The sequence below is a fragment of the Poromitra crassiceps genome, assembly GCF_964638095.1.
Source record: "Poromitra crassiceps genome assembly, chromosome: 1".
NCBI lineage: Eukaryota > Metazoa > Chordata > Actinopteri > Beryciformes > Melamphaidae > Poromitra > Poromitra crassiceps.
Genome location: NC_139623.1, coordinates 123,590,975 through 123,618,866, shown reverse-complemented (window position 1 = coordinate 123,618,866; position 27,892 = coordinate 123,590,975). Strand labels below are relative to the sequence as shown.

Genomic DNA, 27,892 nt, shown 5'->3' with positions numbered 1-27,892 from the left:
GCTGGCGCGCGAGTGGAGTAAAAAAACATATCTCAATGGGCTGACTCACCCAAGGACGGTGCTGTGGCTCTACACTACTGGATTGGGGATTCTAGAGCAGGTACATAGACGTCTGTTCAGATGTGCGTTTACTGCGGTGGTTGAATCCCCGATCCTGTCTGTCTGGGCTAGGCTAGCAGGTAAATGCTAACTATGCTGAATGGGCAGAAAGGGGGGATTTACCCCACCCTGACCACGCCCAAAGCCAGCTACCCAGCGCCTATAACGAGACATTGAGTGGTATCTATTATTGTTATTATTGTTGCTATTATTTCCTTATTTTTTCTTTTGGACTTCCAGGGGGGAGGGAGGGTTGTGATTAAATGTTTGCGTGTACAATTCATGAAAAACCTATATGAGTAAAACATAGAAAAAGCTCTGTGTTTTGAATGTCTGGAGTCACTAGACTTTTCTGACACCAAAGTGGGGTCACTTAGCAAAAAATAAATAAATTACAGAACCACTGATCTACACTACAGTACTTTTTTTTTTTTTTTTTTTTTACCTTTATTTAACCAGATAAGACCCATTGAGACACAGGATCTCTTTTACAAGGGTGACCTGGCCAAGACGCAGCAACATCATCAGCAAATACATACAATTACAAGTAAAAACAAACAAGACAAACAGAAGTACAGACTAAGAATACCATCTACTCAAACAGGAGAACAATACAATAAAAAAACAATTTAAATCTATAAAGCGCCAAAACATCAGTGCGGAAAGTACTAACTAAAAAACACAATTGAAAGTAACAAACTATGCGTCATGGCAAGAGCAGTTAGTGGTGAGTATTTCAGAAATGTTTTGTTTAAAACTCGATAAAGAGATGAGATAGGCCAATTTAAGACGGGCCTGAAGGTCGTTCCACGACCAGGGGCCAAAATAGAACAAACTTCTTCCTCCAGCCTCGGTCCTAGCACGTTGCACTTTAAAACTGACCCAGGCACTGGATCTGAGATTGTGAGTGTCACAAACTTAGAACAAATGTACATAGGCAGCTTACCTAAAATGGCCTTATACATTAAAATATACCAATGATGCATCCTGCACATATCAAGCGAAGACCAACCAACAGATGCATATAGTGTACAATGATGTGTCCAAAAGGCAGAGTTAGAAATGAATCTCAAAGCAGCAGGATCAAGCTTGGCCAGTGCAGTTTGACAAGCAAAACTGTAAACAGTGTCAATCAAGCTGAGACAAAAAGAGACCTGTTACCAGCTTTGTACGGGAAGAAAAACAGAAGCAAGATTTTAATCTATAAAAGAAACTCACTGTGTACTTGAGTTTCCTAATTAACATGTCAATATGGTATTTAAAGTTGAGATTCTTGTCAAGCCATATACCTAGGTATTTATAAGTTTCAACAAATTCAATGGGGATACCTTCAAGGGTGGTAATCGAAATGGCCGAGATGATAGGCTTGCCCGGAGCAAATAACATTGCCTTGGTTTTCACACCATTCAGAAGTAACTTAGACTTGATGAGTTCATGCTGAAGAGCGGCAAAATCTGACTGTAAATTGGACACAGCAGTCTCAAGAGAAGGATCCATGTGAATCCATCCATGTGAATGTTATATCGTTTTGTACCACAAGATGGCACCATTGATGTTCACCCACAGTTGTCCAGATAGTCTTTGTCACATATAGCAGGTACATAATTGACTACTAGCCTACTTTCAGTTTGGCACAAGCAATGTTTTGTAAACTCGTTCCACTCATATCCTCTGGACAGTGCTGTCAATGGTGTCTGCATCAGGCATCGACTCCTCGGCGTTCACATAGTCTGGCTCCTCTGTCAGAGATGGGTGGATGTTTAGTTATTGTCTGTGCAATGTGCTGTATTTCCATCTTGCTGAGCTCCTTCAAATGTATTTAACAAGAGCCAACACGATTAACAGATAATTTCAAAGGAAAACTTTAAGTCTTCTGCGCTGTATAGAGATCCAACATCTAATTTCCCAAAATGTAGGTCTTAGCCCCTCAAGGGACTAATAAAGTATTTTGAATTGAATTGATAGACATTATTAGTCAGAGTGGTGGAAAAGGGGGGGGGGGGGGGGGGGGGGTTGTCACAGGGGAATTGCGTTCCCAGAGTAAAACGCCACTAGGCCAGCCGACCTTATGTCTTTGAGAGGCTGTAGCAGAGTCATTTTTAAAGGTAGATACTGCTATCCTCTGAAACTAGATGACCTAAGCCTTAAGGCATCCATTGGTACCAACCATGTCATGCTAGCTTGCCGGGAAGAGGGCTAAATAACGCTCCAAAGTTAGCCTAAATTTGGGTGAGGGAAAACTGGCATGGCCATATTTTTGGGTTGCTTGACTTGACCTCTCACCTCAAAATAATCTGAATGAGAATGGGTTCTATGGGTACCCACATGAGTCTCCCCTTTACAGACATGCCCACTTTATGCTAATCCCAAGTTTTTGGCAAAAGGATGCAGTTTTTGCATGCAGTATAAATGTGTTATTTTTGCCGATTACATTTGAAAGTTCCTGCATACTGGCGTCCCTAATCAGTCTTGGAATTGCATAAATTGGCTATGACTGGAAAGCTGAGACTCTTGTGGATTCAAATAGCCCAATTATATTCATGTATGATGATGTTAGACCCTAGTGGCCATTTCATTGTAGTGAGACTTTTTTTTAAACTTCACCTCACAGTATACAATGACCTATTGTGACCTCTAGGATAATCACGGTGTCAGGAAAGTTTAACTCGAGTGGTCAATAAAGGTCAAATCCCGGTAGCCTAATAAAAAATAAACCCCAAATGAAAAATCTGTGAATATAAAAATATCTCATGATTATCTTAATTTCTAGTATCCCTGGACAGTAGCCAATTCCGGTCACTTTTAAATCTGAAAAATAGGTGCGCTATCATCCATTTGCAGGGATGGGAAGAAAATCCATTTCAAGTTAAGGTAAAAATGATATTAAAAAAGGACAGGTGGAGGATTGTTAATTGTTAATTTATGTTAAACTTAAGCCAAAACAGTATAGGATGAAATATATTGGTACATGATTGTGATTTTTTTGGTCATAGCTGTCTGGAATTGGATACCCGTCCCTGATGCTAGGCTAATGCTATGCACTTACCATCTTCTTCCTGCTTGACTTGGTCCAGGAATTCGGCGTTCTCATAATCATCATCATCATCTATTTGGTGACAGCAGTTTGAATAAGCAGAACTGTTAATTCTGTCCACAATTTTTATCGGCATGGCAGAAGTGATGTGAAACATAACCTTAACTGAATTGGAAGAACAAATGATAATACAAATTCTCTAAAATTCAACATACCATTATTGGTAAAGTTCTCATAGACCTGATTAGGATCAGCATCTAGAAAAGAAATTACATGATTCTTATAATGAATTAAAAAGGAAAATAGTATAGCTACAAATAGCACAGTTTTCAAAGATGAGTTGTGTGTGGGAATATAGCTGATCAATATTTTTTTGCTTCTTTCTGCTGTTTTATTCGACCTCATTTCACAGAAGCAGAGTACGAATAATAGAAAAAAATACTCACCGTTTTTCTCTACTTCAATCTTTATATTTTCATAGACTGAGATCGGATCGAGAGGAGCTCTGCCAAACAATACAGACAGGCATTATTTATTTATTTATTTATTTATTATTGATTGATTTAAATGTGGTTATCACAGGATCTGAAACACTTACACGTATGTTGGTTCAAAACTCCCCATTTGAGCTGCATCAACACAATTGGTTACAGTTTATAATGAGCATTTCTAGTAATAATGGAGTAATTATATAATGCAAAATAATTGAAATCATTTTCTGTGTTAAATTAATTACGTAATTGTATTACTTACCATCTGTGACATTTTGATAGTCCGGTTGCTCCTCATTCACATCTGTAATAATTAGAAATTCTAAAATTAAATATTTTTCCATTGGACGAAGTAGCCTATACCCCAAAACCTCTGCCATTATGAGCTTCCATGTTTTGTGTTAAACTTAAAAGATAAAAGATTTATTTTTATTTTTTTACCTTGTGCAGTTTGTGCAGGCTCCACTGGAGTGTCACTGGAAAATGTAGGGTTAGTTTACTGTACATTGTAAATTTAATGCTTTGACTTTAGGCCTACTTTATTTTATTTTATTTATTTATTTATTTATTTATTTATTTATTTATTTATTTATTTATTTATTTATTTATTTATTTATTTATTTATTTATTTATGTTTATTGGAGCAATTCATGACAACAACAAAAAGACAGGACAGTTTGGGAGTGCTAGTACATACAGACATACAGACATTAGGGGATTAAGACAAGGCAGTACAACGCAGCAGTTTACATTGAGTTGGGAAGTTGAGTTTAGCTAGTGTTGATGAGGTAATAATGGTGAAAGTAATGATTAATGGTGTCAGCAATGATGATTACAAAGTAGCAAAGACTGTGATTAACAAAAAGCAAGTGTTATGTAGAAGTGGGAGGGGATTGGTTCACATGCAAATTTAAGGAAGTTATGAAGGGGGCGGAGGTTTTTTCAAAGTGTGTAGTTTGGTGCGTGTGTGAAATTCTTTCCATGGAAATATGTTCTGTAAGAAGGTTTATGCATTGTGGGATGTTTATTGTATTTCTTGTTTTCCAGTTTAACAGAATTGTTTTCTTGGCAATGGTGAGAGCAGTGAGTATAGCTTTGTAGTTTTGGGTGGGTGGGTTAATAACTGAGTGGTCTCCAAGCAGACAAAGGGAAGGAGAGAGGGATGCTGGAGCTCATGATGAGAGTGACTCTCGGTGACTTGTTTCCAAAAATGATGGGTTGGTGGGCACAGCCAGGTGGAGTGGAAGTAATTGTCGGGGTACATTCATTGAACAGTGCGAGCATGTGTCTGAGTCTGAAAATCCCATTTTATCTTGTGTAGGGTAATGTGGGTTCTGTGGATCACTTTGTATTATATTAGCTGTAGGTTAGTATTGTTTGTCATTGTAAATGTATTTCTACATATCTGGGACCAGAAGTTTATGTCGGGAGAAAATGATAAGTCTTTGTTCCAGTCTTGGGTGGGTAGGGAGATCATTGTGTCTATATTTGAAATAAATTTGTATAGGTTAGATAACGTTTTTCTTAGATTATTAATTTATTAATAATAATAATTATTATTAATTTTGGATTTAAGGACAGATTTTAACTGAAGATATTGAAGGTATTGTTAATTTCCTATATTGTATTTCTGGACCAGATCCTGGAAGGTGATGAATGAGCCATTTTGGAGATGTGTGATACCTTTTTGCTTCCATATGGTGAAGGATAGTGGTGTTTTTTGGAGGAGAAAGTCTGGATTGTGCCATAATGGTGTGTGTTTACATGGTGACATTGTGAATTTACTGATATTGTTAATTTTCCACCAAGGTGTCAGGGTTACTGAGATTACAGTGTTTTTGAAGCATTCGGGTTTTATGGAGGTGTTCAGGAATGGTAAATCCGAGATTAAGATGCCTTTGCATACTGACTGTTCTATGTCTATCCATGGGTTAATGTTGATTGGGATGGAGCCAGTTTAAGATATATTGTAGTTGGTTAGCCAGATAGTACAATAGAAAGTTAGGTTAGACTATCAGTATTAATGTTGCATTGATCAAAGTGTGTGTGCTCCTCAGGTAGGTTAGACTATCAGTATTAATGTTGCATTGATCAAAGTGTGTGTGCTCAGGTAGGTTAGACTATCAGTATTAATGTTGCATTGATCAAAGTGTGTGTGCTCAGGTAGGTTAGACTATCAGTATTAATGTTGCATTGACCACAGTGTGTGCTCCTCAGGGAGGTTAGACTATCATTATTAATGTTGCATTGACCACAGTGTGTGCTCCTCAGGGAGGTTAGACTATCATTATTAATGTTGCATTGATCAAAGTGTGTGCTCCTCAGGTAGGTTAGACTATCAGCATTCATGTTGCATTGATCAAAGTGTGTGTGCTCCTCAGGTAGGTTAGACTATCAGTATTCATGTTGCATTGGCTGATATGATGATGTATTGTACATACATTGTGGGTGGAGGTATCTGATTGGGCCTGGTGACTGGAACAAAAACACACAGGAAACACAAGTGTCACTGTGGTCTAACCACAACATGCATATCAACAGTCAATCATCTACATCAGCATGTGTGGATTCATGTATCATCACAAGCATATTCGGTAGCATTTTACATTACAGCTCGGTAACACCGTGGTAATAGGGGGTAATAATTAATAATAAATAATAATTAGGTAATATGTAATTACCAAAGTAATAACCAGGTAATAGCTTGGTATTAACAATGTGTATATCCTGGGTAATTAGACGGAATTGTATGTAATAGGCTAACAGGGCCAGGAACAAATGATAATAATGGGGAAATTAAATGTCATGGTAGTGATTGAACAGGTAGCTGGAATTACTGGGCATTGCTGCCTGAGGCACCTCCTCCGGTGCCATGGTTCAGCTGCAGGGTCGTCAGCCAGGAACCACCCTTCACCAACGTTTCATGGTAATATTAGATTAAACCAAACATCTAGAGACGTAGGGATTACCTGGAAACACTTCCCAGCTAGCAATCTGCCAACCCCGATAGTGGCCTGCCAGTGTTAATACCAAGTTATTCCCTGATTATTACTTTGGTAATTACATGGTATTATCTTAGAATTAGATTCTAATTATTTATTATTTTCACTATTACCCCTACCATGTTGTTACCGAGCTGTAATGTAAAGTGCTACCACATATTCTTACTTGTCTTGAGAAAGTTAATTGCAAACAAGCTATGGGCTGAATTATACGTTGATTTACTTTACCTGTTTTTGACCGCATCACAGCAAATCTGCTCCCCTCACGTTGGCTGTCAAGATAGCATTTTGTTTTCACAATTGCATTTCAAAGTTCAATAAATCAATTCAGTCAAACACTGTTACATGAAATATTCATTCTAACAAAACATTGACACAACAGAACAATTTGGGACAGTGTTGGATATGATAAACAGCCTATAGGACCGAGTACAGGGGTGTTTTGATAAAAAAAAAGATGCATATTGAATTTAAGCTCGTCATCATCTATGATTGAAAGCATAAATGAAATACTCACAATGTCTGAGGATCATAGATTTGATTTTCTTCATGTATGATCTCTGCAAGAAAGGAAAATCAATGGATTGTAGCATACTGTATGACCCTCTCACGTAATACCCCACTATTACCGTAATTACAACTGTGCAGCCAAGAAATAATTTCCCCACAAAGAAATGCAGGTAGATTTTAAAGGTGCTACTATGTGTATGATTTAAATATCAATAGATCAATACATCTTTCATTTTGAGACAGTACAATTATTGTCGACAAACACGACCATCGCTGTGCCGCGGTGGCTCACTGAGTAGAGTGCGTATCATAAGGCTCAGTCCTTCTTGCAGCAACCTGGGTTGCTGTTTTGATGCATGTCCTCCACTCTCTCTCTCTCTCTCTCTCTCTCCCATACCTTCCTGTCCTGTCTCTCTCACTATCAAAGCATAAAAAGGCACAAAAAAGGGGGGGGAAAGTTCTCAGAGAATATTGGCAACTTCTATGGCCTCTGCACTGCATGCCAGCAAAATCAAGATCACTTTGGACATACGTGGTCAGAATTTGGAGAAACACTTCCAGTAGCAATACCAGTGGTGTGAGATAGAGGTTACCAACACTTGGCACCATTAACTGCACCTCCTGAAATTGTATGAAATAGCACATGCTACCACAAGATTACAAATTGGTTGTTTAGAAATGTCTCCCAAAATGGAAGGGGGGGAGGGGGGGGGGGGGAGCACTGAGTCTAGTTTTGAAGATTTCAATAGAACCGGCTTCCCTAACTGACAGAGGAAGCCGGTTTCAGAGATGTGGAGCACGGTAAGAAAATTACCATCCTGTGAGCGGAGGGTACGCGTGAGAACATAAGGAATGATTAGGTCAGATAAATAGGTAACACTTTACAATACTGGTGCACGCAGCACACATGTGCACGAATTGATGCTTAACTCATGATGAATTAAGCCATTAATTGATGCTTAACTCATCATCAACTAATGAAAGGTATGTTTGATGAACACACCGAGTCATATATGAATTACTATTAATTAAGTAGGCTATGCCTATACTGTATCATCATGGATTAATTCCTCATCAACACCTAGCATTAATTAATACTGTAATTCATGTGTTAATTACCACTATCAACTTCCAGTCGCCTGAAACCGGGAAATCGAGTGAGTTTCCTCCGTTGCATAACGAAGACGGGATGGCTACCCACGCTCCTACTTCTCCGAGCGACATCTCAGGGGAACGGGGGAAACATACTCGACTTCGGGGAAAGAGAGTTCTCTTTGTTTGACCGGTGCCTAGCTGGCTGTAAAGAGAGGCGTTCGGGGTGCAGCGGAGTCGCCTCTGCTGTTTACGGTAGTTTGTCAGTGGTGGTGGCCTGGCGGGGACACTGGCGCTATGCAGGCCCGCGGGAAGTAGGGGTGCTGCAGGTGCTGCAGCACCCCCTAGATTTTTTCAACACATTTTTTTTTTTTTTTTTTTTTTTTTTTTTTACAAATGTAATTAAAAATATTTTGCAGTGCACTATGTTCCTTTCTTGTTTAAGAATGTTTCGGGAAATGAAAATGTAGCCTATTTAAATAGAATTATCAACAATAACAATCAAGGAAGTTACATGCTTGTAGGCTATAGAGAAGGTTCAACACAACCAACAACCAATACGAATTGTTTAATCTGGCAATAAAGAAATGTGAACTTGACATGCTATTTTAATAGCCTACTCAAAAATGCACCTCCCACTATACAGCAAAGAGAGGAGTCAATGTTTCTTGATATATGCCATTCAGATCAGAATAATTAGTCTAGTCATTAAGTTTGCTGATAATATTTCTATCATGTTAAGTCTGTGTCATGTTAACTGGTGTATTCAGAGCAAATAGGGAGATATAGAGCATTATCATCATGCTATATATCTCCCTCTTTGCTCTGAATGAGTGAGAAAAGGAGAAAATACTGAATAATTACATCACAATAGTATCCTAATGTTAATTTAAAATGAGATATTCCTCTAAATATGGCAAAAAAATGTAAAAAAAAAAAACTCAAATTTTTTTGACGTTTTTTTTGAGAGTCCCTTCCTCCCAGCACCCCCTGCTTAAAATGACTTCCAGCGGCCCTGGCGCTATGTATGACTGGGAAGCGTGTGTGTGTGGGCGCCTCGCTAACTGGGTTCAGTGGGGTATGCGCGCCCCGACTACGGCTATTTCAGCAGCTGTGCTGTAGTCTATCAGTATCATTCTGATGATTACTTGTTACTACTGTAGTGTACGCTATTTTATGGAGGTTCCTCTCGTGGCTCAGGCTGATCGAGTGATTGATGCTTGGTGCGCACCGGGTAAACTCAAACTGACAGTAGCCTAAAAGAGGCTTGCCCAGTCAGGCATCAGCTGTACGCCTGGGACACTGTCAAGGTAGCCACGAGAAAACATATGGTTTCCGGTCAAGACTTTCAGAATAAAAGTCAAAATTCATGTTGTAACCAGCTACGCAGTACTGAGCTCTGCGTGCTTTTATTTTTGAAGGCAGGCAACGGAAGTAATTGTTTGTGTGCCATGTCTTTCTTGACACTTATTCTCATGGTCTAGCTAGCTGGCTTGCAGGACGTGGTGCTGTGCTCTTGTCTTGCCCCAACCGGCAATAAGAACACCCTCTGTGTTCTTATTCTACGAAGAGTGCAAACTGCAAAGCCTAAAGAGTCGGCCACAGTGGTGGCAGCGGTGTGTCGGATGGATATCAATTGCAAGAGGGACGAGCGGGTTTGTTAGAGTTTCAGGTAGCTAGCGTTAGCAACTTAGCTAGCTTGTGTTGATCCGTGGCGTTTATGTGTGTGTGTGGAGACCTGTTGCTACAGTCACGTTGGTTCAGGAAGTGAAGAGAAACACAAGTGAAAAAGGAAGAAGGGCGAGAGCTGGAAGTTGGAGGAGGACCCGCTGGAGAGAGCAACGCGGGCCGTGGGGAGGAGAGGGGAGAGGCCCTCACACTTCACCCGTAAGGGGAGACTGTTTCCCCCCAGCTGGCACAGACAAAACTCAGGCGGGGCACCGGAGAGCGAGTCCTTGCTCCAGGGCATGGGGAGAGTTTGGGGACATGTTCACAAACTTGATAAATAAACGTGCTTTTATAACTCCAATGATGGTCTTCACTGATAAATATATATTTTGAAAAGGTTCTCAAGTCATGACTGGAATGCATGTATTTTTGTTGCTATAGGCTACTGTCTAAAAGTGATTTCATGATCAGCATCTGCATTAGCTAATGATTTGTGAGGATATCATTATGTCGTGACTTTACTTTCTGAGGCACACAACTATTAATTAATACATAATGATATAGTCACTTTACTTTCTGAGGCACATAACTATTAATTAATACATAATGATATAGTCACTGTACTTTCTGAGGCACAACACTATTAACTCATACATATGTGGTTCTTGGCATATAGAGCCTACAAGCCATACATCCAGTGTTTGAGGTCTGTCGGAGAGATGCACAGTGAATACAACGTCAGAGAATGGGTTTGATCTGGTCTGGTTCGGGGCTAGTAGGAGCTACCAAGGTGGGCTACGCATAGCCTATATCAGAGCAGCAACATCGGAATGATAGCTACAGCTGCTGAAATAGCCATACCCGGCTAAGACACCCGGTAAGATTGATAGGCACACACAACACCGGCCACATGTTCTGTGTCCCTGCACTGGACCAAGCCTCGAAGAGGAAGCAATGCCCATGATGAACGAGGTAATGGCGGCTATAAGCAGATGCGACTGGCAAACACTAAAGTTCCGGTTGCAGGGAGCTGGATGTCGATAGTGGTAATTAACACATGAATTACGGTATTAATTAATGCTAGGTACTGATGAGGAATTAATCCATGATGATATAGGCATAGCCTACTTAATTAATAGTAATTCATATATGACTCAGTCTGTTCATCAAACATACCTTTCATTAGTTGATGATGCGGTAAGCATGAATTAATGGCTTAATTAAGCATCAATCTGTGTGCACCAGATTTGTAAAGTGTTACCGATAAATACGGGGGTCCGAGCCCGTGCAAAGATTTATAGGTTAACAGAAGCACTTTAAAGTCCGATCTGGCCTGAATTGGGAGCCAGTGGAGGGAGATTAAGACCGGAGTTATATTATCCAACTTCCTAGTTCTGGTTAGAATTCTAGCAGCTGCGTTTTGCACAAGTTGTAATTTATTTGTGCTACAAAGTGGAAGGCCAGAAAATAAGACATTACAGTAGTTGAGTCTAGATGAAACAAAGGCGTGTATTAACGTTTCGGCATCCGTTGCATTTAGCAAGGATGGATCTTTGAGATATTGCGAAGATGAAAGAATGCTATTTTAGGGATTTCCTTAATGTGAGCATCGAATGAAAGATCAGAATCAAAGGTAACACCTAGGTTTTTCACCTTTGAGTTTGGAGTAATTACGCAGTTCTCAATATTCAGCGAGAAGCGGAAGTTGGGTTTTTGGGTCAACAACTAGTAATTCAGTTTTGTTAGCGTTAAGAAATTTTGAGAAATCCTATCTCTAACAGCAATTAAGCAGGATTCAAGATTTGCAAGTTGAGAGCGATTGTCTGGTCTAATTGGTATATAAATTTGAGTGTCATCGGCATAACAGTGGAAATTACTACCATATCTACGGAAAATTTCGCCAAGACGCACGCAGTAAGTAAACACCAAACAGTAAGGGACCCAGGACTGATCCATGCGGTACACCAAACTCCACTGAGGAGAATGTGGACATATTTTTATATGAGACACAATGTGTCCTGTCAGACAAATACGATTTTAGCCAGGATAGGGCGGTGTCAAGTCTTTTTTTCTTTTCTTTTTTATCTCATACTTGCTTGTGATGAGGTCAGTGTTGATTTTTAGTATTGGAAGTATATATACATGTAAAGATAAGCTTAATTGCCCCAGTCTGCCCATTGTCCCACTATATACCAATATTCAACCTAGTATCTCCACGTCCACGAATCAACCCATGAAGAAATCCCTTATATACTGTATTGTGTACAGACTGTACACAATACTACATTTACTTTTTTAAAGATATGCTTTTAATGGATAAATACTGTTTATGTAATGAAGACATTACGGACATTCCTGGCCATTATTATGAAGCTGTCTTCTGAAAGGGAAGTGGGTTTGCACTTAGCCTTCGGCATAAATGATGTAATGAACATTATGTTCTTACATCATGAAAGTATTCTGCGGCAATAGCATGAATTGGACTGAACATGTCCATGTGTTCATCACGTGGAAAAGTTAGCTAACTGTTAAGCTTAGACAAGTAAAAACTTCAGTTAGGATTAGGGTTAGACGACTGACACAATTAGGTTAGAGCTTTCAAGTTAGGGGTATAATAGGAAACCCACTTCTCTCGCTTTTCACTCTCTTCAGGCTTACTGCATGTAAAAACACTGTCCTCATTTCACAGAATTCTGTGAGAACGGAACAAAATACAAGTTCATTGTCAAAAGTTGTCCACTCAACACTGTACTGCACCCCCAAACAAAGTGTTGTAAAACCTGACCCACTTAGGGGCAGATTTGGACTTACTGGATTTCCTTTTGCACCACAGACAGAGAAGAGACAGCATACTAAGAGAGGTCACGGACACAAGCATCAATGCGCCGAGCAGACTGGAGGTGCCTATCATTATCATACCTAAAAGACAGAAATATATTGTTAGATGTGATTTTGTCCAGAATCCAATGACTATCTAGCCTGGTAAACATCCTGATCACGTGAACTCACATTCTGTTTTGTTCTGCGGATCAGTCTGGCCTCCTGCCCGCCCCAGCAATTTTCAGTAATTACAAAGTCCACGGGCCAATCAGGGACCTGCATTGTAGTTGACAACATAACCGGCCAATCAGGGAAAAACCCTAACCCTAACCCTGGCTGCTCCTGAAGCAACAAGCAGTAACGTTAATGTTCATAGAGTTTACATAGCCATAAGTGCAGTTATTGTAGAAATAAACAAGAACAAGAGTATGCACCAGCAGTGGATTTGGATTTGATTCATTCCGACGCTGATTGGCTGAAGGATTGGATTTGGCGACGCTGATTCGTTGAAGGAGTTGTCTGTCAAGGCAAGTACTTCCACCCACTGAAATTACCATTGGACGGATTGGAGTCCATGATCCATAGAGCGAAACAGAATGTGAGATCACGTTATCACAGACCTGGGGATTAGAACCGGCCCTCATGATGGCTCTGCCTGGCACGGGAGGTTACTTATTAAGCCAAAAAAAAATCCAATGAAATGATCTAAATTTGCTGTTTGGAGTGATTTTCATTATAATAAATGCTGAAGAATAAGTGCACAGTATGTTTTCTATAATTTAATCTAGTGATAAAATTAGAGGTTATGGCATGACAAAAAAAATTGCATACAGATTATACAAGTCTGCTGTCAATACTGACAATGGCCCTCTCAAGGCTGTAGCTTGTGTTTTCCTGTAAACAACACAAGCCTAACCACAGGATGTGTTTTGCCAACGTGCAACTGAAACCCTGGTTGAAGTCACACTTCTCATCTGAAACTTGCAGGTATGGCATTACAAAAGAAAATGCCCCTCCCCCCTCCCCCTTCCCCCCCTGGATTTGTCATGTTTTTTACCCTTCCGGTAAAAAGTAATTGCCCACCTCTGTGTTATCAGGATAGTTTTAACCAGGCTAATGACTATTTGGTAGGAAGATCAGAACAGGCATTCTCCTACATTCTCCAATTGTGTTAACTTCTTGTAAATGAAATAATGGACGAAGTTTAACAATGTATCGGTTTGTTGGGGACCCCCTGGAACCCCCTCAAGGAGCCCTGGTGGTCCCTGCCTGGACCCCATGTTTATACAAGTTATACAGATTATACAAGTCTGCTGTCAATACTGACAATGGCCCTCTCAAGGCTGTAGCTTGTGTTTTCCTGTAAACAACACAAGCCTAACCACAGGATGTGTTTGGCCAACGTGCAACTGAAACCCTGTTTGAAGTCACACTTTGTCTCATCTGAAACGTGCAGGTATACTGCCAATTAACAAGCAACTCTATCATATAGCAAGATCATACATACAACACAGTATGAATGATTCTTTGATACAGTGAGCCAATCGAGGTGATTATTTGTACAAAAGCTAGCATGTTAGCATATCATTGGATATGTAGTTAATAAATCAGCTTTAACTTGGGAATTTTGTCAGCCATATGTGATTAACAGGTGAAGACTTCATATCTACACCAGTGGTTCTCAAATGTTTTCACATCAACGACCCCCTAAACTGACACAAATCAGACCACGGACCTCCATTTGATATTGTCCCAGGGTCACCCATCTGATGAAGATTTTTGTCTTTAGAGGTTTTATTACAGAAAGTCCATGAAGTCCATTACCAGAATAGGCATACATACTGTCATTGTGTTGGAATTATAGTGAATTGTGTAAAAGTGTATTACACCACTCAAGGCTGTTAACCTCTGGACAACTTAATGTCAGCCATTTTGTCTTAGTCTTTTGGTATTTCAGTATAGCGCCATCTAAATTCATCTGGAGCTACACAGAGCATATACCAGCTTCAAATGGTCATGTTTCTGCTACTGCACAGAGCATTTCCCCATAGAGTTTAATATGAAAAGCCTATCTATGTAGAAAAGGATCATTACCTATTTGTTTGAAAATGGCCAGACATTTTGCACGAAAGAAATTATGGAGCCATCAATGTATTCAAATACAAAGTGCACATTCACACCATACGCCAAAGCAACGCCAAAGCCACGCAGTTTCAATTCAGTGTCCTTGTTAACAGGCGAGTCCGTTCACAGCGGCCGCGTGCCACGCTGACGCCACACCAAAGCCACGCTGATCCTATCATTTCAGCTTCTGTTCTATTTTCCAAGCGTGCTGCGCGCTGATCCTGAGCTGCCAGGCAGGTAGTCAATGCAATTTCTGAGGGCCGGAGCAGCAGCTCCGAGCCGGCCGCTGAGGGAAAGAGATTGTTTCTGGTGTGACCGCTTTGGTGTCAGATCAGCTTGATGTCTGCTTCAAGCTTCAGTTCGGCATGGCTTTGGCGTATGGTGTGTTCGGCCACTTAAAGACCTCACTGTATCAATGAGGTATTTGGTTCAGTTGGAAAAGCCAAAGACAGATGTAAAATGTTAAAGTGCGACTGCCATTCACACCATGTAATACCACAGCTGCTAATATGTATTCGTAAAATGAGATTATGCCGTTGATATAATTTCAGTTAGTTTTAGTTCAATTTTTGTGAGAAGACTGAAACCACCTCCTTCCTAAAAAGAAGACTGAAACCACCTCCCTTCCTAAAAAGTGTAACAAGAGCAAAATATATATTTCATGTTCTTGCTGTAAACGTGCATGCTCTTCCATTTGTATTTGCGGTGTGAAGAATGATTCATCTTGTAACTTAAATATTGTTCATTCTCTTGTTTATTTCAACACTTTCAATTCACTTTTAAAATTCCACACCTGTCATCCTGCAATTTGCATGATTTTTATTCATTGCATGATTAGACACAAATGCTGTATACTGTTGAGCTATAAATTAACTTTAAATGTGCAGCAAATCAAATGTGTGTCCAACTGATTCTTTAACTATTTTTTGTCCATGGCACAAAACAAACATGCTTAAAATGCTATTCAAACTGTTAAGGAGCACAAAGTGGCTTGTTGATATCAATCTCACTTTGTTTCATTTTTATATAATCTGCTCTGGGCCTATCTTTCGCCGGGGGCAAGGCGCAAGGCATTGTCATTGCTAGTTTCTAGCACTCAAAATCTCCCTTTTTTCTTTTAATTATCACTGGGTCTGTTCAGCGACCCTGTTCAGCGACCCAGTGGTAATTAAAAGAAAAAGGGGAGATTTTGAGTGCTAGAAACTAGCAATGACAATGCCTTGCGCCTTGCCCCCGGCACAAGATAGGGTCCAGTCTATTTTTATTTTGCTTTTATATCACGTTGATTCCATTTATACTTTATCCACTGCTTGTTACTGTATATGAATTCATTCAGCTCACTCACCCAACCCACCTTATAAGAACTCTTCAAATTGCCTAAAAAAACCTGAGTGAAAAGGCTACAAAAGGGTTTCAGATTAAATAGATAGATTAAATAAATAAACCTCTAAAAACGGCTGAATTTCAATTTGATGGCATTGCTAGTTTACAAAACTACTTCTTTAGAAAAAGTGCTCTCATCCACTTCAGTGGATGGGGGGGGGGGGGGGGGGGGGGAGCGCTCGAAACCATTTTTACCTATATAAGCTCCTACAGAGCATTTACAATGTTTGCGATAAAGAATAATGTGCTAGTTGTGAAACCGCTGTCTCTAAGCGATGTTCTGACCTAGATTTAATTATTTTTAAGTTGTAATAAGCATTGTGTTACCTTCAGTGAAGCTTCTCTTCCTCAGTGGTCTCAGAGAATAGCAGCAGTGTATGGGTGAGCCTGCTTCCTCTTTCAAGCTGAACGGCTCACCACTTCCGTCCTTCTCGAGGCAGGGGCCACCTCCAGAAACACACGCACATACACACAGCACATCTACATCTGTGGCATGGCAGAGGCCACCTAGACACACACACACACACACACACACACACACACACACACACACACACACACACACACACACACACACACACACACACACACACACACACACAGTGATTTATGATGGTCGCCACTGACCATGATCATATCTATTCATCGATGTCCATTGGACATGGATGAATAGATCTGTGTCACATGGGTTTCGCCACTGCTTTTATTGAGTCAATGGGGGAAGTGAACATGAACACATGACAGATTTGCTCCATATTCAACAAAGTAAATTTGACCCAGTTTCCACAAGCCACATATCTTCTGAACATTTTGACACTAAAATGGTATTTTTCAGACGAATTAGGAGAAAATTAACTTTGTTCAAGACCTGTCCCTGCCTCAGCAACACACTCTCATGCGATTTGGCAACAGGAGCCAACAATAGTTAGCAGGTAGCAATTAGCCAAAGCTACATGTGAAGTTCGCAAATGTAGCAGCTAAATCTGTGGTTGGAAAAAAATCTGTTGTTATCTAACTAGATTGAGCTAACAAGGGGCAGTTTTGTGTTTAGGCTATACATGTATGTGTGTTTATTCAGTTTTGGAAACTCACCATCTCTTCTAGCTCATGTTAGCTTGCTAGGTCAGACTCAGCACAACACTTCAAGGGGAGAGGTGACCATGCCCATGTAGGAGACCGGAAGAGTATACCATTTCATACTAATGACGGAGCCTGGAATGAGCAATCTCTATAGTGTATCAAGTAAAAGTAGTCAGATCGCTGTTCTGGACACACTACACAACTCTAGCTCCCTCCCCACCTCCTCCCTTTCCCTGCTCTCTCCTCCCCCACATTTCCCTGTTCCCTGTTTTACTGTCCCTTGTCATGTCATGGTCATTCAACTTCCGATACTAACCAACCTTGGTCCAGGTGTGGACGGATGTACTCTGAGCCTATAGGAAACATATTGTGTCATTTCGCCTATAGGGGGCGCTGTAGCAACATCAAGTACCTGTAGCTCACAAGCCATAAGAGCGACTGTTCCCAAATTGGGGAGATATGTTCATAGAGTACTCTTCTACTCTGGCTTAAAAGATTACACCGATTGACCTGACGGTGGCGCTATAACAGCTATCTTTACGTTTTGGTCCATAACTTTAGAACCTTAGCTTCTACAATCAAAACTATTTTTTCATAGGTTTCCTTGGCTCGCCCCACGTTTACTCATTGCTCTGATCTATAAAAAAGAATACTCCTATTGACCTGATGGTGGGGCTATAACAGCCCTCTTCACCTTTTGGTCCATAACTTTTGAACTGTAGTGTCTACAATCGAAATTCTTCCGCCCCTGGATTCCTTGCCTCCTCCCGCTGCTACTCACATAGGCCCGCCCATAACTACGGTACTTAGTCCCCCTAATTGCATGGGCAGGGACCTTGCAGGGCAGGCGGTGCGTGATCTAGTAACTAGATCTTCTAGTTACTACTGTAATTGTTATTGTTGTGTCAGCTAGATTTAGCTAGACATATTCTCTGTGAAGCCCTCTGAGACATGCTTGTGAATTAGGGTCTTCTTCTTCTTCTTCTTCTTCTTCTGTGGTGTTTTATGGCAGTTGGCATCCTTTATGTTGCATTACCGCCTCCTGGATTTATCCATCCACTGTTTTCCCTCCTTTCCCACTGATAATGACATCATCAGTGATGTCACTCAAGCAAGTTCGCTGCTGTGCTGAGTTTCTGATTTTGGGGGCAGATGTCTGCTTTGTCGTCATGGTCAACCCAGACATACCTGAGGCCTTTCGACTGAGGGCCTGGTATGACCAGGAGGGCTATGCTCTAAACAGACTGAGGGCCTGGTATGACCAGGAGGGCTATGCTCTAAACAGACTGAGGGCCTGGTATGACCAGGAGGGCTATGCTCTAAACAGACTGAGGGCCTGGTATGACCAGGAGGGATATGCTCTAAACAGACTGAGGGCCTGGTATGACCAGGAGGGCTATGCTCTAAACAGACTGAGGGCCTGGTATGACCAGGAGGGATATGCTCTAAACAGCCAATCCCTGACAGAGACGAGGTCAGCGGTCACTCAATTGGAAAACACTGAGCAACAATGATAACCACTGATGTCATGTCATGCTCCACAATCGTTAAGTGATGTCGTACCCACTGACGTAGCATGAGTTGACATGTTTGGTCACAACCCACCAAAAAAGTGCACCCATGGTGCATCATCTCCACAGTCTCCACCCTTAATATTGATATTAATGGCTGTAGATAAGCCTACATGTAGGCGTTCCTGAGAGGGCGACATGCATCTAATGATGGATTGTTGGCACTTTACATTTTGTGACTTAGGACACTGACAGTTTTGCAGAGCTGGGTATTGCTTGCCTTATTGTCTTTTCTATCTTGCACAAGTTCCCTTTTCAGCTTAAGTAAGACCTGTACCGACCTGGCAAAATTGACAAAAGTATTTCAGTTTAACTCCTTTAACTTTCTATCCCTGGAAACCAAACATAAAGAATGTGTTTTGAGTTTGTCACACCACAGAAAAAAATGTTATTAACCACCCAGCCAAATTTTTATGTTTACAATGTCACCAAGTATATACAATTATGTTTCAAAATCATGAAAAACTAAGCAGTATTCTCTGCTTTGAAACTTTGGGCATGTGTGTTTATGTTTTAAGTAGGTAGCAATGCACACACACATATTGTAAAACCTACCCAAACACACACACACACACACACACACACACACACACACACACACACACACACACACACACACACACACACACACACACACACACACACACACACATGTTGTAAAACCTACCCAAAACACACACACACACACACACACACACACACACACACACACACACACACACACACACACATGTTGTAAAACCTACCCAAAACACACACACACACTGGACTTTTATTAAAGGTTTATTATGATGAGGGCGGTGGAGCACGGGGATATATGTGGTGGATGATGACAATCTTATGAGTCCTCTGCCTCCTTGTCCTCTCCGTGTGTGATAACGTAACACAGGTTCTTGTAATCCAGGTTGCCAGCAACGTCCAGGGGGAAGTTCGTAAACATCTGGTTTACCTAGAACAGCGAAGTCAAAAGCTCAGAAGTCATAGATACAGACGTCTAAGCGTGTGCTTGATCCAGACAATTTTTACATTTCAAATGACAACATATTGATGTTCGCTGTGCTCAACTCCTTGGCTAACTCAATTTCAGAGTGAAATATAATCAGCAAGGGGATAATAACAATTCTAAATGTTTACATGTCATGAATGAGGGCAGTCTTTATGAATGAAGACATACATTTTGGTTGGTTATTACATAATGCACCATCTCTCTCTCTGTCTCTCTCTCTCTCTCTCCCCTATATATATATATATATATATATATATATATAAGAGAAGTGTCCGTGTGTGTGTGTGAGCAAAATTTCGGCCGGCCACAGCTATGCCGTCTTACGTGCGATCGGGCTGAATGTTACCTGACGGAGCCAGATTTTTTTATTAGGTGATTGCCCTAATTATTTGTGATGACATCGGTGATGATGTCATCAGTGATGTCATATTTCTTGGCTGAGGCTATATAAGTTCAGTGATGATGTAATCCGTGATGATGTCATCAGTGATGTCATAGAGCCGGCAAGGCTGCGTAGTGGCCGAGCTGCGTATGTGATGCGCAGTGGGCGAGCTGCAGGGCAGGCGAGGCCGCAGACAGATTTTTTAATTAGGCTAATTAGCTAATGATGTTTGAGATGTCATCAGTGATGTCATCAGTGATGATGTCAAAAGTGATGTCATAAGGGCCACACACACAAGGAGGCATTGTGACAAGACTGATCAGTGATGTCATGGGGGGCACACACACACTGATGATGTCATCAATGATATCATAATGGGGCCTGCACACACACAAGGAGGCATTGTGACATCACTGATACAATAACATTTAGTGAGCATCACGCAGCAGCCGAGCTTTGGGCAAGGCAGCACAGCGGCCTAGTATGATTAAATGTTCATAAATAAAATGCAACTGCTGTGTTTTGTAATAACCAGCACATGTATCTAATCAGTTATTACAAAACGCAGGGGAATTTATTACATAATTTGTGTTCAGGCCGTTACAAAATTACAAAATGTGGCAGATTGCAAAATGCGGTGTTATTACATAATGACGTGAAAATGTATTACATTTTGTCGAGTTACTACATAATGCAGTGTTACAAGGCTCTTAATGTTGCCTCCTCCGATCCTTATGTAAGGACTTGACTTCATGCTTCATGCTTTAAGCATTAGTGTTTGTTAGTTTGACCACAGCATGCTGATGACGTTTGTCTGACAAAATATAAATCATGTTATAAAATGTGTTGTGTTATTTGATTCAGCGTGACTGGACCCTGATGGAGGCTGGAGTACCAGAGAAGTAACAGAACCCAGGTGATGGTGGTCTAATGACAGGACATACTGTAGTTAGTGGATGTCACATCAAACTCAAAGAAACATTCTCCAATAAACCAGGAGGGCCGTGCATTACCTCATCCTCAGTGAACTTGTCTGCCTGGGACATGAGGTGGTATTTGATGCTGTGGACAGGGACATTATCATTTATTACTTATTCTTGCACCTTAATGGATGATCAGTTCCCCTTAGATTTAAGTAAAACTGGATTCACCAACAATAAAATACATAGAGGATTTCAACTGTCAGACCAAAAGTGAACTTTTACTAAATTTTTATATCTAAAATTTGAGGGACTGACCACAGGACAAAAATGTGTGTTTAACACAAAATAAATACCACAAAATTGTAACTAATTGCTTCAACCACAAGTTTACAGTAAGTTTTCACCAGAATCACATATTTCTAAGTAGATATGTATGACCTCTACCACAAGTTTGTTTTCATCAGAAACACAAATTTCTAAGATATGTACTGTAATGGATATACATTTCTAAGTAGATATGTAATAGATATGTAATAGATATGACAGCTCATTAGATATGTAATAGATATGACAGCTAATTTCTAAGTAGATATGTAATAGATATGTAATAGATATGACAGCTCATTTCTAAGTAGATATGTAATAGATATGACAGCTAATTTCTAAGTAGGTATGTAATAGATATGACAGCTCATGTCTAAGTAGGTATGTAATAGATATGTAATAGATATGACAGCTAATTTCTAAGTAGATCTGTAATATATATGTAATAGATATGACAGCTCATTTCTAAGTAGATATGTAATAGAATAGATATGTAATAGATATGACAGCTCATGTCTAAGTAGATATGTAATAGATATGACAGCTCATGTCTAAGTAGATATGTAATAGATATGACAGCTCATGTCTAAGTAGGTATGTAATAGATATGACAGCTCATGTCTACGTAGGTATGTAATAGATATGACAGTTCATGTCTAAGTAGATATGTAATAGATATGACAGCTCATATGTAATAGATATGTAATAGATATGACAGCTCATTTCCAAGTAGATATGTAATACTTAATAGATATGACAGCTCAAATTTAGGGTAAAGACATTTGAAAATGCTTACTCATCTCCTCTCAGGACGCCTTTTCCCTCAGGGTCAAAAATCTTGAATGCATTGAGAATGGTTTCCTCTGGGTCAGTGCCTGAGTGATGACATTTCATAATATAACTATAACTATATATCATTCACTTTCCCTTTGTCGGGGCTGTGCCGAAAAGTGATGATATTTCATCATATAACAATATTTATAATCATATTATTCAGTTTCCCTTTGTTGATTGTGGTAATTCTGTGGTAGCTGCTTTGTGTAATACATATAACATATCAGGGGAGACATGGGGTAAAAACACTGTTTTCCCTTTTTCATACTCAGGAATTTCCACTTCTGTAGCACATGCCATACATGCACCAAACTGAACAGATGTATTCCTATCTATATTCAGAAGGCCTTTACAGAGGGGGTTGTTCATATATCATTCATAATCTGATTCACATAAAAATAAAAAATAAATCAGAAAAAAACAGTGACCCCCCTTATGACGGTTGAGAGTATTTGCTGATTTATGGAGTGGTACAAAGAGATATCCAAAACTCCCTCTGTAAAGCCGTTGACTCTAGTATGTCAACAAAATGAAACCTGCATTTTGAACTTGGCGTTATCCAATGTTGAGAGATTTCTGTTCTGGAAATGTATGTAAATTAGTGCATATTTAAGTAAATAATGTATAATTTGCATATTTAAACATACAATTTCAGAAAACTTGTAATACAAAAATTGTCTCAATGTAAGTAATCAACTGGGGAAGTTACAATTGTTTTCCCCATTCACATGGGGTGTCTCCACCATCATGCCACTAGTAGCCTACAGCAGATAAAATAATAATCATCATTTACATCTGGAAAGAAGCGCAAAAATTTGATTGAGTGCACCTCTTAGGTCATTCTTTTGAAAAATCCCAATACATTTAAAAATGGCTGCCATTTTGAAAGATTGCCATATCATTTCACTGTTATTCTGGTGTCAAATGATTTTAACTGATAGTTTGATAACTATGTAAAATTCTAATTTATGCATCAGAAATCTTTTTATAACTCCTTCTGCCATTTGCTCGAATATTTTTTGTAAGTAATGTGAAACACCAATAACAAAACTCCACAATACCGTCAACCACTTACAACAGAAGAGTAGGGTACTAGCTAATTAATTTTTCAATGGCTGAAATATAGTAGAAGGAAGCTTCTTACCCTCTCCAGAGTTACAAATCTGCTTCTCTGTGGTCATCAATGTATGGTTTGATAGCAAGATCATTCAAATTGGACAATTCTACACAAAGTTGCTCCCAAAATAGACCATCTTGGAAAAGTGGTACCCATCTTGATTTTTGCATGGCTAATGGGTTATATCAAAAGAACCCCCTTGAAAACTAGATGTTTCGCTATTGTCTGCATGTTTATGTGTATTGTCTGTCAAATTTGAAGCCAGTTCACTCAAACACCTTGTATGTGTCACTGCTTATCAAACTAGTGCAAAAATCAAGAAAGAAAGAAAATTAGATGGTTCATCTCAAGCGGTTATTCCTAATAAAATAATTTCAATGGAACAATCCCCAAGGAATATTTGAAACAATTTTGGTATACTTCTTTCCACTTGTATGTATTTAATCTGCTCTGATGTCATGACTCACCTTTCAGCTTCTCTCCAAACATAGCCAGGAATATGGTGAAGTTGATGGGCCCGGAAGCCTCCTTCATCATCTCATCCAGCTCATCATTGCCGACATTGAGACGACCTGAACACAGTGGTCAGAAGGCTTAGGAAAAAAGCTTTGCTGCTATGCTGAAGATCATGCAACCATCAACTGAGGAGATCATCCATGGTTCTCCACCACATGCCATGGAAGCGCAGTAGTCTTCAGACCTTCATTCCAACTTCCAAACACTACAGCAGCTGATCTCCTTGATTAACACACCTTCAACCATAGGAGGAGGAAGTAATAGAGTGCCGCAGGAACGAGTCATAAAACTCGGAAGTGAGCATCGCCTGGTTCCATCGTCTGGAAGTCAATGTTTTTTTTTTGTATGGGGCTTTTGGTTAGAGGCCTGAAATAAGGTATGTGGTCAACACAAGTTTATGCAATCTGGGAACCCAGCTCTATCAGTCTCGCGACTAATAGGACTCTGGGACAGACGGCCGATATTTCGGGTTTTCCGCTGTAGAGCAGACGTCCCGCCCGTTCCATCATTGTTTACAGTCTGACAACGTCTCATATGCAGCTATTTATTATTATTGTTTAGCCGAAATGTCGTCTGGACCTAAAACACCTACAATCAATCAGTTCCAACTCCATTCTCGTGTCAACCGGACTGTAAACAATAACCGCGGCACACGGAAGCGGAAGTCTTGGCGTGGACATCCACTCTAGTGGAAACCCTGAAATATCTGCCGTCTGCCCCAGAGTCTTATTCTTTTTCTGATACTGATAGACTCTGGGTGCCCAGATTGAGGTTTATGAAACTGAGACCTTTGTGTTCAGCAAGATAATCTTCACCAGTTTTAGGATTTTTTAAGTGTTTTCTGAAAATCACGATTTTTGCTGATTGCAATTCCAATCCAAAAATCTAACCCTAACCCTGTCCATCTGTGAAGATGATCTTGCTGAACACAAATGTCTCACTTTCCTAAACTTTTGTTAACCACAGCCCTTATTTCAGACATCTCCCCATACAAAAATCCCATTTACTTCCAGACTAGGGAACTCTGTACTCTATAGGTGAAATCACCTAGCATAGCGTTTGGTTCGAATGATAATCTGTAGAATTGGGCCTTGATTTGGATTTTAGCCATTACATAATCAAACTGATTGTGAGGCACATAAGAACTCACAATGACAAAGGGCCCGGAGGCCAATGCACGACCAACTGTCCACAGCAGCAGTTTCCAATCATAGGCCCTCAATTTGAGTTCTTGTCTCATTAGGGGTGGGCAACTATTTTTCATGGGGGGCCACATGAGAAACCCAGATTGTTGCCGGGGGCCGAACAAATATTGTCATGCCGTAACCCATGGATTGGCAACTTTGATGATAGAGAGGGCCACAAAAAATGTCCTCGCTACCAGGTTTTGCTGAGGGCCGAACGGGACCAGCGTGAAAAGTTTGGGGCATTTTAAGCCAGGTCTAGAGGAATAACTCATTTTAAATGAACAGTTCTGATGTCATTATTCAGTCTTAACCACTAATATTTGATCCTTTTCTCATTCACTCCTATGTCACCACCTGCTCTCAGGGCTTGAAATTTACTTTTTTGACCACCTGCCAATATGGCTGCTAGATTTTAAAGTTACCAGCCAATTAGAATCTCCACTAGCCGAAATGTTTTTCTTGAAATAAACCAGAATATGAGTGGGTTAATTTAAGCATAAGTATCAGTAAGTGGCCCGGGATTCTCAAAGCCTGTGTTGAGGGTCACACAAACAAAAATGCACTCTTGAAGCTAAATAAATCCAAAACCAATTAGTTAATTCTTTAAATTTCTACTTCAATGTAGCCTTTTAGTCATGAAGATTATTGAAAGATATTCCATATTCCAGACTGAAATGCTATAACAGAAGTGGAGTATTGGCCAGAATGACATGAACATTTGGACACTTATTCAGCGGGTATCTTGCATGTTGCACTGTTTTTTTTTTTTTTTTTGGTGCAATTCCATCGCAGGGCACACAGATGGCGCCCGAGGGCTGCATGTATATGTTGCCCATGTGTGTATTAGACACATAAGGGCTGTTCAAACAGTACAGCAGCAAAGTCGGGCATTTTAACATGGGGGTCTGTTCAAACAGTACAGCAGTCTATATGGTACAGAGCTGTTCAAACAGTACATCAGTCTATGGTACAGAGCTGGTCAGACAGTACAGCAGTCTATATGGTACAGAGCTGTTCAAACAGTACATCAGTCTATGGTACAGAGCTGGTCAGACAGTACAGCAGTCAATATGGTACAGAGCTGTTCAAACAGTAGGCCTAGAGCAGTCTATGGTATAGAGCTGTTCAAACAGTACGTACAGCAGTCAATATGGTACAGAGCTGTTCAAACAGTACAGCAGTGTAATGGTACATAGCTGTTCAAACAGTACAGCAGTCTATGGTACAGAGCTGTTCAAACAGTACAGCAGTCACATTATATTTAATGTATTTAAACCTAACCCAAACTATAGACCTAACCTTAACCAAGTTAACCAAAGTTGTTAAAGTTGTTTTCTTTGTGTTTAATTTAGGAAAGGCATCAAGATTTTCAAATGAACCACTGCATCGTTTCAAATTGACATAGAGACTGTAGGTTTGCAGGAACGTAAAATGCCACATTTTAGAAAGGTCTTTTAGAAAATGCTGATATTTTAGTCTGACTATTAGGTTGCAAGTTTGCATTCTTGGATTTAATATCAAGAGCCATGTGTCTGCAGTTTTTAATTCCAGCCAAACAGTCCAACAGCTGACTGAAGGTATGTTAATGTGTGGAATGACCTGGCTGTTATGAGCTGTTTCCTCTTCCTGCAATTTAGTCATGGTCATTTATTTGGAGTGAGTACCTGCTGCTTTTAGAAAGCTCTGTGGATAGTACTGTATGAGTGTGTGGTTGGAATGGAAATGTGCTGACTCTTCCATGACACAGGACTGGATAGCACTAGCAACATTTACTGGACTGATTTGTAGTACTACAGTATAACCTACAGTTGAGGCTACTCACCCAGAGCAGAAAACGTGTCTCTCAGGTCACCCTTGTCAATGAAGCCATCTCTGTTCTGGTCCATGATCGTGAAAGCCTGTGGAGAAAGAAACACAGAGATAGCATATTTCAGCCAAGCCTCGTTAGATAACCTAAAATAAAATCCTCATCTTTTTGCGATGTTCAAATTGTCTTTGGTGACTTAAAGGGTGGAATTTCTGGTCCAATTTCTGGCCTCTGTTGTTCAGCGTTGTCATTGCAACAGCACTCTGCCCTCCGTAGAGCGAGAGCGTATGGTGGCACCAATTTGACTGTTTCAGAATTAAAAATATAGTTCACCTAAAAATGAAAATGCAGTCTACTCACCCCCATGTAACAGGTGCGTTGTATAAACCCCCCCCCCCCCCCCCACATTTGTCATGAACAGTGAAATTAGACCAAAACTTGTGTTAATGTGTTGGGCATTTTAACATGGGGGTCTATAGGGAATGACTCGCTTTTGCAGCCAGCCTCAAGTGGCCATTCGAGGAAGTGCGTTGGCTGAATTTTTGCCAGAGCTTGAAGTCCACCCACCTCCTTGAACTCTTGGATCTGTGCCTGCTCAAACATGCTGAACACATTGGAGCCCGCCTCAGCTGTCTTCTTCTTTGCCTTCTTGGGTGCCTGAGCAGAAGACATTTTTAGTAACACTTTCTATGAAGGTCATGTCTATAATGCATTATGAGCACATTCATAAGACATAATGCATTTATAAGGTGCTATAAAACTCTTGATAAATGTTTATCATCATGAATGGAAACTTATAACAAGGTTTATAAAGTATAACAACAACAACAATAATAATAGGCTACTTTATAAAGTATTATTATGGTGGTGGACAGATATGATGTTAATGGTATTGGTAAATGGCCTGCATTTATATAGTGCT

The 27,892-nt window shown here is 40.1% G+C and overlaps 2 protein-coding genes across 2 annotated transcripts; both read right to left on the bottom strand.

Moving 5' to 3' along the window:
- Positions 1–477: 477 nt before the first annotated feature.
- On the bottom strand, positions 478–18,925 carry LOC310772971 (uncharacterized protein; the record flags this gene model as incomplete). Its single annotated transcript, XM_083632922.1, has 13 exons — positions 478–1,838; positions 3,146–3,205; positions 3,349–3,390; positions 3,580–3,638; positions 3,732–3,762; positions 3,887–3,928; positions 4,066–4,100; positions 6,066–6,099; positions 6,855–6,898; positions 7,144–7,186; positions 12,708–12,815; positions 16,551–16,670; positions 18,922–18,925. The coding sequence occupies 13 exons, from the start codon at positions 18,923–18,925 to the stop codon at positions 1,762–1,764; spliced, it is 699 nt and encodes a 232-aa protein (XP_083489048.1). The 3' UTR covers positions 478–1,761.
- A 787-nt stretch (positions 18,926–19,712) lies between these two features.
- Positions 19,713–27,061, bottom strand: myl10 (myosin, light chain 10, regulatory; the record flags this gene model as incomplete). Its single annotated transcript, XM_083632915.1, has 5 exons — positions 26,986–27,061; positions 23,928–24,032; positions 22,306–22,384; positions 21,276–21,324; positions 19,713–19,823 (listed from the first exon to the last, which is right to left on the bottom strand). The coding sequence occupies exons 1-5, from the start codon at positions 27,047–27,049 to the stop codon at positions 19,713–19,715; spliced, it is 408 nt and encodes a 135-aa protein (XP_083489041.1). The 5' UTR covers positions 27,050–27,061.
- Positions 27,062–27,892: the final 831 nt, after the last annotated feature.